Source organism: Salmo salar, chromosome 01, assembly GCF_965601325.2.
Source record: "Salmo salar chromosome 01, fSalSal1, whole genome shotgun sequence".
Classification (NCBI taxonomy): domain Eukaryota; kingdom Metazoa; phylum Chordata; class Actinopteri; order Salmoniformes; family Salmonidae; genus Salmo; species Salmo salar.
In genome coordinates, this window is record NC_138291.1 from 44,462,522 (window position 1) to 44,478,359 (window position 15,838).

Sequence of the window (15,838 nt, forward strand, 5' to 3'; positions counted from 1 at the left end):
AACACCATAGTGCTCTCAAAGCTCATCACTAAGCTAAGGACCCTGGGACTAAACACCTCCCTCTGCAACTGGATCCTGGACTTCCTGACGGGCTGCCCCCAGGTGGTAAGGGTAGGGAACAATGCATCCAACACGCTGATTCTCAACACGGGGGCCCCTCAGGGGTGCGTGCTCAGTCCCCTCCTATACTCCCTGTTCACTCATGACTGCATGGCCAAGCACGACTCCAACACTGTCATCAAGTTTGACAATGACACAACAGTGGTAGGCCTGATCACCGACAACGATGAGACAGCCTATAGGGAGGAGGTCAGAGACCTGGCCGTGTGGTGCCAGGACAACAACCTCTCCCTCAACGTGATCAAGACAAAGGAGATGATTGTGGACTATAGGAAAAGGAGGACTGAGCACGCCCCATTCTCATTGTCGGGGCTGTAGTGGAACAGGTTGAGAGCTTCAAGTTCCTTGGTGTCCACATCACTAACAAACTATCATGGTCCAAACACACTAAGACAGTCGTGAAGAGTGCACGACAAAGCCTATTCCCCCTCAGGAGACTGAAAAGATTTTGCATGGGTCCTCAGATCCTCAGAAGGTTCTACAGCTGCACCATCGATAGCATCCTGACTGGTTTCATCACTGCCTGGTATGGCAACTGCTCGGCCTCTGACCGCAAGACACTACAGAGGGTAGTGTGTACGGCCCAGTACATCACTGGGGCCAAGCTTCCTGCCATCCACGACCTCTATACCAGGCAGTGGCAGAGGAAGGCCCTAAAAATTGGCAAAGACTCCAGCCACCCAAGTCATAGACTGTTCTCTCTGCTACTGCATGACAAGCGGTACCAGAGTGTCAAGTCTAGGTCCAAAAGGGTTTTTAACAGCTTCTACCCCCAAGCCATAAGACTCCTGAACAGCTAATCAAAGGGCTACCCAGACCCCTCTTTCACACTGCTGATACTCTCTGTTTATTATCTATGCATAGTCACTTTAACTCTACCTACATGTACATATTACCTAAATTACCAGGCAGTGTCAGAGGAAGACCATAAAATTGTCAAAGACTCCAGCCACCCTAGTCATAGACTCTTCTATCTGCTACCGCACAGCTAGCGGTACCGATGCACCAGGTCTGGAACCAACAGGACCCCAAACCATAAAACTGATAAATAGTTAACCATATACTGTAGTTAGCCAGACTATCTGCATTGACCCCTTTTTGCACAACTCTTTGGACTCAACACATACTCTGCTGCTACTCTTATCTATGCTGTTGCCTAGTCACTTTAGCCCTAGCTGTGTGTACATATCTACCTCAATTACCTCATACCCCTGCACACCGACTCGGTAATGGTACCCCGTTTATACAGCAAGGTTATCGTTACTCATTGTGTATTTATTCCTTGTGTTATAATTGTTCAAAAAAAATTCTCAGCATTTTTGGGAAGGGCCCATAAGTAAGCATTTTACTGTTAGTATATGCCTGTTGTTTATGAAGCATGTGACAAACAACATTTGATTTGATTTGCGTGATAATCTGGATCATATTACAGGCATTAGTTACAGATAGAAGCTTCCTCTTGAGAGGACAACTAGTCGCTAACCAGTCAATGTTCAGGTCACCCAGAAAATAGACCTCTCTGTTAACATCACACACACACTATCAAGCATTGCACACATATTATCCAAATACTGACTGCTAGCAATTGGTGGCCTATAGTAGCACCCCAAAAGAAGAAGAGGAGGAAATACTTGATCCTACACCTGTATGTGTCTGTATTTCTGTCTGTTTCTCACACTCTGCCTCTGTCTGTCTGGCCGTCTGTCCGTCTGTCCATCTAAGACGATGGCTGCTTCAAAATGATGTTGACAGTGTTGACAGACAGAGAAGGCATTCTCATCTCGTTAGACATGCCCTACTTTCCTCTGCTGTGACCCAGTAATTGTCTCCGTAACAAATTTGAACACTATTTTTAGGCAGTGGTCTAGCAGAGACACTGTGGAAACAAGACCCCTCCCCCATCTCTCTCAAATGTGGGTCTGTCTATAAACTAGGGTAAGTGTGACGATTTCTTGTAACAGCTGTTGATAAGTCATTGATAATAATCTGCCAATGTTTTTCATGTCATTACGTTAAGCTATATGGGGGATCATAGCTATATTAGTTAAGATTCACAAGGTGATTTAAAACTTATGTTTAACCCTTTACCATGAAGGGTGTCTTGAGGGATTTGTCTGAAATCATGTGACATAAAACATTACTTTTCTGTCCTTGCATTTATGGTCGTGTAAATTGTCATTATATCATATATTAAGCATGAATCAGTTAAATTAGACATTGAACTTGAACCCTTTAATAATCCTGGCTGTAGCTGTCGGACCGTTTTTTTGTGTAGAGATTTCAGATATTCAGTGTAACTATGTAACATTTCGTATCTCCTTATGTAACTGGGTGAAAACAGTTTTCATGGGCACGCAAATCCCAAGTAATAAATGTGATTGCAAAATCCAATGCTTTAAACCGATAAAGTCACCTTCCCTTGATACTTAAAACATGATCTGATCCAGGAAGCAATGCAACAACAGCCCAGGTGCTGGGAAAAAGGTGTTCGTGAAAGAATGTCCAGAATATGTTGGTGTGTCATTGATTACGCCGCTGAAGACAGTTGTGCCTGGATCAGCGTTGGATCTAATATCCCTAGAGAATTGATGTTGAATCGTCTGTTGTTGTCTGCTTGATTTACAGCAGTATCCCGTTAGATTTAACAGAGAAAGCATCAAGGTAATGTGTTCACGTTTTCATATGTTCTCGTGCCTCGGATTGGACACCGAGTCTACTGTGCGCAATTGTGTAGGATAGACTATTGCACAACACCCAACGCTATTCCTATTGATTATTCTGGATATAATGACAACAAATGACATAGCCTAGTGGGCTTCTACACAATATGATCTGGTAATGAAATAACATGACATACATTTTGTTTTCCATGTTACACCTTCAATTTTAAACATTACAAGGGGCTTGAAGTAGCCTGCATGAACTTGGAGTACTTGAATAGGCCTACCTTGAAAATAAGACACTTCCTCAATTTGATGCTTGAAAAGCCCTATTTATAAGTTCTCCTGCTCCCTTATAATTATCCGTGATTTCATTTTTTATCCGTTTTTGTGAGAGATGTGGCCACTTTCGTTTGTTTCCCACCGCTTCAATTGGAGGGTGTTGTTGCGCTACTCTGTTGCGGTAAAACCATGTGAGGTGCTGGCTTCAACTTGGCTTTCCATAGAAATCCTTCAATTAAAAAGGGAACCAGGTCACTTTCTCATTATAAAAACAGTGATGGTGAGAATCAAATGTTAAGATAAACGCTACTGGTATTCATGGCTGTATTATGACATGAATACCAGTACATCACTAACTGATTTGTTGGTTAAAGGCTTGTACAGTAAGTAAGCATTTCACGGTAAGGTCTACACCTGTTGTATTCTGCGCATGTGACAAATACAATTTGATTTGACTCGATGCCTGCGTCGGCCACACAGATAGGCAGCAGAAAAATCGGGTTCTATATTAGGCCTTAAAATGTACAATTATATCAATTATACAATTGTATAACATTACATTACAATTAAGTTATTGAAAAGGTCCCTGAAAGTCCTTGAATTTGACTTGCCAATGTCTGTATGAACCCTGCTTAAAGGATGTACACTGAGTATACAAAACATTATGAACATCTGTTCTTTCCATGACATAGACTGACCAGGTGAATCCAGGTGAAAGCTATGATCCCTTTTGATGTCACTCAATATTAGGAAGGTGTTCCTAATGCTTGGTGTACTCAGTGTACAGTCCTAAACCTATGTTGATGTATAGGTGGATTTATGGGCCAATTTGCATATATTCACTTTTATTCCTCCAAGTACACATGTGGAACTGTATGAAAATCATTTTTATTTTAGTTTCAAACAATTTAGAAATGTTTATCCCAATGTCACACATAGGCCCCATTATTTATAGTAAGACCCATGTCCTCTACTTTGAACATTTTGGACATGAAATAAATACATTTCCTCACTAAGAAGAGATGTAAATCAGGTGATCAACACATTATTTTTTTATGTACTTGTCTTAAAAGAGTATTGGAGTGCCTGGCTTGATGTAAAGATATGATATAGATATACAATGAAATAGATTTACAATGTAGTTAAATCACGTCCCGATAATCCCAGCCAGATAATCTTGTTGGGTCTGCTATGGGGTCATTGGGTTCGGGAATCTCTGTGCTCCTGTTGGAACAGAGTAGTAAACACTTTTCTTTACAGATTGAAATGATTTCCAGGGGCGAGTCCCCACGTCAATGTAGTATCCAAACAAAATTAAAGATTTCCTTCCTTTGACAAAAAGCCAACATTCCTCTCGTATTTCTGTGCTGCTGTAATGCGTTGAAGAACTCTACAAATGAGTTACAGCACTCAACGAATGCACAGCCAGTTGAGTTCACAGTGTTTCCGACGGTAACCCATTCAGTGCTGAATATTACTATAACCAACAAAAGGTTATTTGTGCAGCGTTACTGTATCGACTCCGGTGTAGAGCTACAGTGGTTATGGGAGGGAGGCTAACAGGACCTCAGGCTAGTGAAGCAAGTGATACAAATATACTGAATTGTGCTTTTCGTTCAACTAAAGGTTAAAGCGATGCAGTGGAATAGAATAGATATTACTTTATTATCCCCGAAGGGGACATTTTCCAACATTTCTAATAACGTGAAGTGATTGGCAATAATATCAACACACAAATATAATCTTCCTATTGTCTTGATATATCTTCTTCCTTTGCCTGCAGGTGGAGGGCAGTGTGTCTTTGAAGGAGAGTGTGGTCGGAGGTGGGTACAACAGTCGCACCGGGCTGGCAGCGGAGAGAGAGAGACAGTCTGTGTCTGTGGCGCAGGTGCACAATGGAGTCGTGAGCAGCGGGCACGCAGACAGAGACAGAAACCAGGCTGGTGCCCGCTGCTGCCCCAAGCAGGACAGGAAAGCTTCAGAGAAGAACGGGTTACCAGGCGCCCCTGGTACCCCCAGTGCCCCTACCAGCCGGTCTGAGGACGCCCCCCCCGAACCCCACACCCTCCTATGTCAGAGCCGGAGCCTGAGTCCCCCCTCCCTGGAGAACGGGTTTCTACTGAGCCGGGAGCCGAACCGGGACGAACAGGACGACTCTGAAAAGGACAAAGAGGAGACTCTGCCAACTCCACCGCGCAAAAAACGAGGCAGGCGGAAACTGGAGCGCCCAACGAAATGTGAGTCGTGTCTCCTGCTTGGTTATATTATTATCTTCATTCTCACTACTTTCTTGGCACAGCCAGCTCTGCTCTGGCACCACTGCTGGCCAATGCCAAAGGAATGAAAATGAACAATGAATTCGCATTGAATGGATGTGAGCGGTTTCATGTTACTTGCTGTGGCCATTTTGAATTATTCTTTGGTCGTGTTCAGTACGGATGAATTTAACCCAGTAATGTAAAGCATTTTAAATAACTTGTAATAGAAAGGGAGAGAGCGAGAGAATCCTGCTCACTGACAGTCTGCTGTCATGACGTAGAGATTAACCAATTTGCTAGCTTCCCCTCTCCCGTGTCGTGTTCATTAGGTCACACCATAGCAAAACTGGACAGGTGTTTCAGTTTGGTGCCTAATGAACTTTACCCTGGTTCACCTCTGTGGCCCCCCTCTTATCTCTCTCCTCTCTCCTTCTCTTCCCTCTTCTCAGAGGTGCAGCCAGGCTATGACCTCAGTGTTCCTCTCCCACTATCCCTCCCCCTCTCGCCCTCTTCTCTCCCATCCCCCCACACGCCCTCTCTCTCAGAGAGGTGCAGCCTGGATGTGACCTTGATGAGGAGTAGAGTAAATAAAGCCCTGGTAGAGAGAGAGAGGAGAGCTTCCGTCTCCTGGCAACCTGCCTTCCTGCCCCTGCTCTGTTCTGTTGGGGCTGTGTGTGTGTGTGTGTGTGTGTGTGTGTGTGTGTGTGTGTGTGTGTGTGTGTGTGTGTGTGTGTGTGTGTGTGTGTGTGTGTGTGTGTGTGTGTGTGTGTGTGTGTGTGTGTGTGTGTGTGTGTGTGTGCCCTTGTTCTGTAGGGGCCGTGCTCAGAGAAGAGCTCAGGCTCAGGGAGCAGGTCTGGTGTGTGTTGTTGTGGACTTTGCGCTCTGTGTGTGTGTGTGTGTGTGTGTGTGTGTGTCTCTGTCAGGGGCACGCCAGGTGGATGGCACACAGCCCAGAGCAGAGCCACTTACACACTGAGTCTGCACTCTAATAACCTGATACACACACTGCCCTACATGCTGTGTAGCCAGCTTCCTATCTAAATGTACCTCTCCAAAACTGCATTGCAAAATCAGTACTGGATGAATGATACAGGGATTGTATTTGGTTGTGTGTACAGCACATTCATTTGAAATGTAAATCACACTTTCACTGGAGTGAATAATACTGCTGTAGATAATTCAGTGTGATTATTCCACATTCAATTAATACATTAGCTATAAATTGATGACATAATTCATCTCAGAGGAAGAGGAGAGGAAGAGAGTATGGTGGATGGATGGATGATGGATGGATCGATAGATAACAGGCTGAATGGGGGGAGGGGGTTCTGCCATCCATCTGAAGGGCACAGCAGAGGAAGGATTGCAGCTTAGAGAGGAGAAAGAGAGGAAGTGCATGAGCGCTAGCAATAAGAGAGCTGAAACACCTCCCAAATGGCACACTGTTCCTCATTTAGTGCACTATATAGGGAATAGGGTACCATTTGGGACACAGATATAGTAGCAGGAAGCCTAGTGGTTAAGAGCGAATCCCCGAGCCGGCAAGGTGGGAAAATCTGCCGTTCTGCCCTTGAGCGAGGCAGTTAACCCCCAACAGCAACTGTTCCCCCGGCACCAATGACATGGATGCAGATTAAGGTAGCCCCCCCCCCCCCCCCCCCCCCCCCCCCGACCTCTCTGATTCATAGGGGTCGGGTCAAATGTGGAAGATGCATTTAGTTGTGCAACTGACTAGATATCCCCTGTGCGTGACACCAGCCAACTCTCCCTTCTCTCCTCTCCTTGCACCGCAACAGAAACTCCCTGATCTTGGTAGCAGCCCCAAAGTAAAGTAACCCCCACTCTGCCTAACTCACCCACTGGTTATGTAGGAACTTATTCACATTGAGGAAGCACAGAGAGAGAGCGTGACGGAGGGGGAGAGAGTACAAGGGGAAGAGAGAGAGAGGTGGACTGGGAAAGGGAGAGAGGAAAATAGAGAGAGAGAGAGACAGAGAAAAACAGAGAGGGGGGAAAAGCGAGGTGGAGGCAGAAATAGAGAGTTACACAAGGGACCAAGTTGAAGAGAGACAGAGAAAAAAAAAGAGAGAGGATCATGGTCTATTGTGTCTAGGGTACTTCAGTGACAACACCAGGATAGTTGGAGAAAACATGGGCTTGTTTCCCAAATGGCATCTATTATCATATAGTGCATTACTTTTGACCAGGGCCCATTTGGGCCAAAGCCATGCTATAAGGACACTGCCCCAGGCCTCTCAGAGCTCAAGTGTTGTAATGGGGCTGAATGATACAACACTTAAGACTACTGTGTTTGTTTAAACTGGGCCGAAATGAGTCTTTTAGGGTATAGTAATAATATGGTTTTATTCTGTGTTTATCATTGTGTCAAACTGTTACGTGCAGCAGCTACATGCAATATTGTTTTACATTTTCAATAGACATTGAAGGCCGATATGAAAACAATGTATAGTTTTTGTTACCCCTGTTCCACAAATGCAAACATTGCAACTATGTTTAGCAACAAAACTAACACATGCGTAACTATGGGGAATAACAGATGGAGTTGGGTTAGAACAGTGGCCACCAACCTTTTCTGAGTCAAGATCAAATTCTGAGTCAATATGCAAACTGAGATCTACAGCACCAATTATTATTATTCTTTTTTTTACATGACTTAGAATACATTAACCAATAAAAAACATTTCTGTAGCAATGAGGTTTGTACAGTAAGCTATAGACCCAATACCTTATCACTGCATATTGGCTATGCTTGAATTGCCCTGCCAATGTTGTTCTTCTCAGACCATTTTTTCTGTTTATTTTTTGTTGAAATTACAGTAGGTATATGATCACACCGGTAATAGAGAATTTGTTGCATTACTTGTGAGGCACGGCTAAGTGAGGATAATAATTTGATCCTTTTTTTTTTTACTGGACTTATGGCCTGAATCTGATGGTGAGTCTGATGCCCCGTTTACATCGTGACATATTTCATTACGCCGTATGTCATCTTCACAGAGTCTTGCCCCGCTACTGAAAGGACAAGTGTAGTGTTTGTAATACAAGATTGAGGAGAGCCTGTCTCGTCAGAGATGCATTTATTTTGAGAGATTGCAAAATATGACCTTTTCATTCAAGACAGGATAAATGTATTGCTTCAGGTGATAATAAAACATATTTTGTTTAGTTACTAGATAGCTAGCTAAACGCTAGGCTAGGTTGAAGATACCATTGTATTTAGCGACCTCCACCTAATAATTATCAAAAACCAACATCATTACCATCACAATAAACTTAAACGGGAGGCAACAGTCATATAATATAATTGGCTTAACAGCCAATGTGTATTATATAACATTACTATTAAAATAGTACACACTTATAGCGATGGGTAATTGTTTTTAAGTTGCTAGCTATTCCATATATAACAACGCAAGCTTATACTTTCAAGTTTTCATAACAATCGGTAATCGGCCTTTTTGGACGCCGATTATGGACGATTACATTGCAATCCAAGTGGAAACTGTGTGGCAGGCTGACCACCTGTTACGTGAGTGCAGCGTCAAAAGGACCTTGTGGCTGCAATGAGTCAAGATAAGTTGCTAGTTAGCATTAAACTTATAAAAAAAAAACAATCAATCTTCACATAATCACTAGTTAACTACACATGGTTGATGACATTACTAGGTTAACTAGCTTGTCCTGCATTGCATATAATCAATGCGGTGCCTGTTAATTTATCATCGAATCACAGCCTACTTCAACTTTGCCAAACGGGTGATGATTTAACAAAAGCGCATTCGTGAAAAAAGCACATTCGTTGCACAAATGTACCTAACCATAAACATCAATGCCTTTCTTAAAATCAATACACAGAAGTATATTTTTTTAAACCTGCATATTTAGTTAAAAGAAGTTCATGTTAGCAGGCAATATTAACTAGGGTAATTGTGTCACTTCTTTTGCGTTCAGTGCAAGCAGAGTCCGGGTATATGCAACAGTTTGGGCCGCCTGGCTCGTTGCGAACTGCGAACTAATTTGCCAGAATTGTACAGAATTATGACATAACATTGAAGGTTATGCAATGTAACAGAAATACTTAGACTTAGGGTTGCCACCCGTTAGATAAAATACGTAACGATACCGTATTTCACTGAAAGAATAAAACGTTTTGTTTTCGAAATGATAGTTTCCGGGATTTGACCATATTAATGACCAAAGGCTCGTATTTCTTTGTGTTTATTATAATTAAGTCTATGATTTGATAGAGCAGTCTGACTGAGCGGTGGTAGACAGCAGCAGGCTCGTAAGCATTCATTCAAACAGCACTTTCCTGCGTTTTCCAACAGCTCTTAGCAATGCTTGAAGCACAGCGCTGTTTATGACTTCAAGCCTATCAACTCCCGAGATTAGGCTGGCAATACTAAAGTGCCTATAAGAACATCCAATAGTCAAAGGTATATGAAATACAAATGGTAGAGAGAGAAATAGTCGACGCGTCATAATTCCTAACTGGGAATATTGAAGAACTGGGAATATTGAACCACCAGCGTTCATAAGTTCTGATGTTCTGAGCAAGGAACTTAAATGTTAGCTTTTTTACATGGCACATATTTCACATTTACTTTCTTCTCCAACACTGTGTTTTTGCACTATTTAAACCAAATTGAACATGTTCCATTATTTATTTGAGACTAAATAGATTTTATTATGTATTATATTAAGTTAAAATAAAAGTGTTAATTGTTCATTCCGTATTGTTGTAATTGTCATTATTACAAATATATATATATATAAAAATCGGCATCGGCTTTTTTTGGTCCTCCAATCATCGGTATCGGCGTTGAAAAATCATAATCGGTCGACCTCTAGTCTCAAATACTTCGTTACAGTAGGTAGTTATCTAGCTAGCTAATTTTGGCCATATTAGCATTGAAATAAAATCAGTCAAAACACCTCAAAACAAGACATGGTATCAAGAACAACATGAAACTAACTAAAAGCGAGTCACATACAGTTTCTTGTCATTTTTTGTAATTATCTGTCACAACTCACAGACATCTGCCCCCATTTAAGCGTGAGCATGATTTTCGTGACGTTGTCAGCTAACCCATCTATAAAGACATGTAATTGTTGTTGTGAGTGTTTGTGAGGGAGTTGCTTTTCGCTTGGACCCTCGCTCAGCCTCTTGCTGCTGTAATGTGTGTGGTTAAAAACTCTTCATGAATCATGAATCCTAGTGGCCTAGTGAGTCTTCTAGTCTTCTAGTTGGGTAGCATCCATGCTCCTTGGCTAACCTCTACTCTGCTCTGCTGAGCGCAGGCAAGAAAACAATGCTGCTTAGGAATGGCTAACACGCCTTTGTAGTTACAGCAAACCTGGGTTCAAATACTACTCAAAATAATTTCAAATACTTTATCTGGGCTTGATTGAGCTTGCCCGGTATAATGTAACCAATAGAATAGTTGCAGAAGTACAAGCCCCGCCCATATGGCACTCCAGACAGACTAGAGCAAGTGCCAAAAGTATTTGAAATATTTTGAATAGTGTTTGAACCCAGGGCTGACTTACAGACCTCAGTAACTCACTTCATTCAACACCAGATATGTGGGAAAACCCCATGGCTGCGTCCCAAATTGCACTCTATTCGCTATGTAGTTCACTACATTTGACCAGGACCCATAGGGCTCTGGTCAAAAGTAAGTAGTGCACTATGTAAGATATAGGGTGCCATTTGGGAAAACCGACAGTTTCAGAAGTTAGATTTTATAGTATTAGTGGAGGAGAGGGAGTAGGCTTAGCTACATTTTATTACTGGAGGCTAGAGGAAATATGTTTTGTGCAGCATTTAGCCTACAGGAAGTGTGTCAGTTTCCTTTTCTGAACAGTTTTATCACACTACCAACGGCAATTTGGCTTTGTACTTTCAAGCCAGGTATAATGTTGGAGGTATATGTTGCGGCTCAGGGCCCTATTTTCTATCCACACGCTCACACACATGAACACACACACACACACAGGATAGACATTTTCAACTAAACCATGTGCTCAAACAGGAAATGCAATACATATTTATTTGGGGTGAAGTGTAGATAGGAAACATACAGAAACATTCAGTCAGGCCAAGGAGTTGATACATATAGGAGTGATTAGGAGATTAGTTTCCAGTGTACTTCATTTGATAGTGCCCTTATGTTGAAGTAGTGAAGAAAACTGCTGAGGCTACTATCACTACTATTACTATTCCAATGAGGCCATTGCATTGACATTGTTGCAGAATTCATGCAGAAAGTTGTGATTCATTATGAAGGAGGCAGAGTGTTTTAACCCTATCCCAAAGCTTAACCTTTACCTTAACCATTTGGAATGGGTGCCTAACCTTAACTCTTAATGTAGTGCACATAGGTGCCATTGCCTGCCGTTTCGCCCTTGAGCAAGGTAACGCTACTTAACCCCCACAACAACAGCTCCCCGAGCGCCCAGTGTGGCAGCCCCCGCACCTCTCCAAAACCTCTATATGTATGTGTGTCTTTCGAAGGGGTTGGGTTAAAAGCGGAAGTCAAATTTAGGTTGGACCTTGTGTGCAATTACCTAATAAAGTTATCTTCACGTTAACGTAGTCAAAAAGGCATGTACCATTGACCACCAGTTGGTGTAGCGCACAGGTCCATACTAGCCCGATTTCATCAAGTGCGTGGAGATCGCAGTAGAGATTTTATGTGGGCCTACAGTCACACAAGAGAAGCAGTGAGTAGGTTACAGGGTTGTTGTTTTTTCTGCTTAGTGTCAAGGGATTGTGAGGTGGGAGGAGCTATGGTAATAGCAGCCAGCTGTGGCTCTCATCTCATCTCCACTCCTCTCCTCCCCCTCTCCACTCTCCACTCCCCCTCCTCTCTTCCCTCCACTCTCCTCCCCTCTCCTCTCCTCCACTGATGGTATGTCGGGGGGGGGGGGGATATAAAGTCGCGGTGTGTAAAAATAGAAATCATCCAAAATCAAACATTAGACACTGTTAAAACATTCGCATGGAGAAAAGAACCAGGTCTGGACGGATTTCCCATAAAATTGTATTGAACATTCTAGGACAAAGTAGTGCCCTATTTACTCAAATGACAACACACGTCACTCAATTCAGTACTTCCTAGTTCCATGTATCAAACAGTTATTTCAGTTATATTAAAACAGGAACATCTGGAGAGTCCCCTGCAGATTACAGACCTATACAGTAAATTAAATCAATTGTGAATAAAATATCAACAAAACTCATAAGCAACAGAATAGAAAAAGTCTTGCCAGACCTGATACATATTAATCAAATGGGGTTCATTAAAAATAGATAGTTAGAAACAAATCCAACAACATGTTTTAGTATAATACAATACGCAAAAAAACAAGATGTAGATTCATCAATATTGGCTGTTGGTGCTGAAAAGGCTTTCGACCATCTTGTATGGCCTTTTCTATTCAAAACTTTGGAAGCCTTCAACTTTCCAGCTAAAATGTAAAAAAAAGCATACAGATATTATATAAATATCCTAAAGCAAAAATATACACAAAGAAAACATTATCTGATGAATTTGCTTTAGAAAGGGGCACAAGACAGGGATGTTTTCTCTCCTCCCTCCTGTTTGTACTTAGGTTGGCATTTATTGTCATGAATCTTGCCCTGGAGGCAGCTCTGTAGGGTTGTCACTAGCTGGTACAGCCACAAAGTCATAACTCTAACCCTAACCTTAACCACACTGCTAACCCTAATGCCTAACCCTAACCTTAAAATAAGACCAAAAAGCACATTTTTCTTTGCATGAAATGTTACAATATAGCCAATTTTGACTTTTCAGCGGGCCCATCAAGCTGAAATCGCTCAGTTCTGCCTCCAGGGCAAGATTCATGACAATAAATGTCAACCTGCTGTTTGCACTGGCAATTGAACCGCTTCCAGAAAGAATTAGACAGGACCAAACGTAACAGGTATCGGTATTGGTAAACATGAATATCAACTAAATGTATTTGCGGACGATCTCCTGATATACCTTGACATACCTGATATTTTCAGAATACTCTAAAATCTCAGGATATAAAAACCCACCCCTATGGAATAATCCTTGGATATCTTTTCAGAATTCACTGATAAATTGCCCACATGGAAAACTAAAGGCACAGAAACCGTAAATTACTTGGTAATGGGAAATAAAATGATTTCCATGACAGAATTAAAAAGCAAATTTGAACAGACTAATATAGAGATTTTGAAATACATGCAACTTAAAAGTTTTATATCACAAAATGTCCATCTGAAATCTTTTGAACATCAGAGCAATGTTTAGGGAATCCTATTTGAGTCCGAACATGATACTCATATGATAGGTAAGACATGCAAACATTGCAGAGAGCCTATCCAACTGACAATCTCTGAGAAACAAATATTGGAACCATGACCTAAAAAGAACTGATATTGGCACAAGATGGAGGGAGTGTTGGAACATAACTAATGAGATTACAGTAAACGAAAATGTATGCATAATCCAGTATAAACAAATGTATAGAATTGATTATACAAGAGACAAAATTCACAAATTCTACAGCACAACGACAGAGTCATGTCTTAATTGTAAAACAAGCAAAGACTCAATAACTCACACCTGGGAGTGCTATAAAGTCCAAAAGTTATGGTCGGAGGTAGAAAGTTGGCTGTCAGAAGTTTTACAATTTAAGTTGACTTTTAATCCATCTATCTGGATTTTTTAAGACATGTCATATGAATGTGCGGTGAGATACCTAATGCGTTGGTTAATTATTTTGAAAAATGTTTTACTTAAAAACTGGAAATCTAATGATCCTCCTTCGTTTAAGCGGTAATCAGCAGTAGAAACAATAACAAAGCATTTTCCCCACCCCTGTTTCGGTTAAAAGCTGAGTGATTGGGCTGATTAAATGTAACCACTCTCAAATTCATAGACAGAGCTATGGATGCAAGGACTGACCATCCATGATATCAAAATAGTTTTAACCATGTTTTGGGGCTATAGAGTGATTGTTTACATGTACTTTGTTTACAGACATTGGAGTAAAACCAGCTTATATTTTGGGTTCTGATGGGATATGACAGTTTAACTAAGCACTTGATGCATTTATAAGTTATATTCTTCAAGAATCCATTTTTGAATTTATTAGGCAGCAGCTGCTCTTCCTAAGGTCCAAACACATTAAGGTACTTACATCACACATAAAACAAAAGATAAAACAGTACATCATTATTACACCACTGTGTATATACAGTCGTGGCCAAAAGTTTTGAGATGACACAAATATTAATTTTCACAAAGTCTGCTGCCTCATTTTGTATGATGGCAATTTGCATATACTCCAGAATGTTATGAAGAGTGATCAGATGAATTGCAATTAATTGCAAAGTCCCTCTTTGCCATGCAAATGAACTGAATCCCCCAAAAACATTTCCACTGCATTTCAGCCCTGCCACAAAAGGACCAGCTGACATCATGTCAGTGATTCTCTCGTTAACACAGGTGTGAGTGTTGACGAGGACAAGGCTGGAGATCACTCTGTCATGCTGATTGAGTTCGAATAACAGACTGGAAGCTTCAAAAGGAGGGTGGTGCTTGGAATCATTGTTCTTCCTCTGTCAACAATGGTTACCTGCAAGGAAACACGTGCTGTCATCATTGCTTTTCACAAAAAGGGCTTCACAGGCAAGGATATTGCTGGCAGTAAGATTACACCTAAATCAACCATTTATCGGATCATCAAGAACGTCAAGGAGAGCGGTTCAATTGTTGTGAAGAAGGCTTCAGGGCGCCCAAGAAAGTCCAGCAAGCGCCAGGACCGTCTCCTAAAGTTGATTCAGCTGCGGGATCGGGGCACCACCAGTACAGAGCTTGCTCAGGAATGGCAGCAGGCAGGTGTGAGTGCATCTGCATGCACAGTGAGGCAAAAACCTTTGGAGGATGGCCTGGTGTCAAGAAGGGCAGCAAAGAAGCTACTTCTCTCCAAGAAAAACATCAGGGACAGACTGATATTCTGCAAAAGGTACAGGGATTGGACTGCTGAGGACTGGGGTAAAGTCATTTTCTCTGATGAATCCCCTTTCCGATTGTTTGGGGCATCCGGAAAATAGCTTGTCCGGAGAAGACAAGGTTACCGGAGAAGACAAGCGCTACCATCAGTCCTGTGTCATGCCAACAGTAAAGCATCCTGAGACCATTCATGTGTGGGGTTACTTCTCAGCCAAGGGAGTGGGCTCACTCACAATTTTGCCTAAGAACACAGTCATGAATAAAGAATGGTACCAACACATCCTCCGAGAGCAACTCCTCCCAACCATCAGTTTGGTGACGAACAATGCCTTTTCCAGCATGATGGAGCACCTTGCCATAAGGCAAAAGTGATAACTAAGTGGCTTGGGGAATAAAACATCGATATTTTGAGTCCATGGCCAGGAAACTCCCCAGACCTTAATCCCATTGAGAACTTGTGGTCAATCCTCAAGAGGCGGGTGGA

The 15,838-nt window shown here is 42.0% G+C and overlaps 1 protein-coding gene across 4 annotated transcripts in view; it reads left to right on the forward strand.

The window, feature by feature from the left end:
* The window catches only part of LOC106603656 (DNA (cytosine-5)-methyltransferase 3A), a 77,756-nt gene that overhangs the window by 16,667 nt on the left and 45,251 nt on the right, over positions 1-15,838 (forward strand). For all 4 annotated transcript variants that reach the window (XM_014197582.3, XM_014197592.3, XM_014197601.3 and 1 more), the window contains exon 4: positions 4,846-5,299. In XM_014197582.3, coding sequence (XP_014053057.2) covers positions 4,846-5,299 — 454 coding nt within the window. The remainder of the gene's footprint in view (positions 1-4,845; positions 5,300-15,838) is intronic.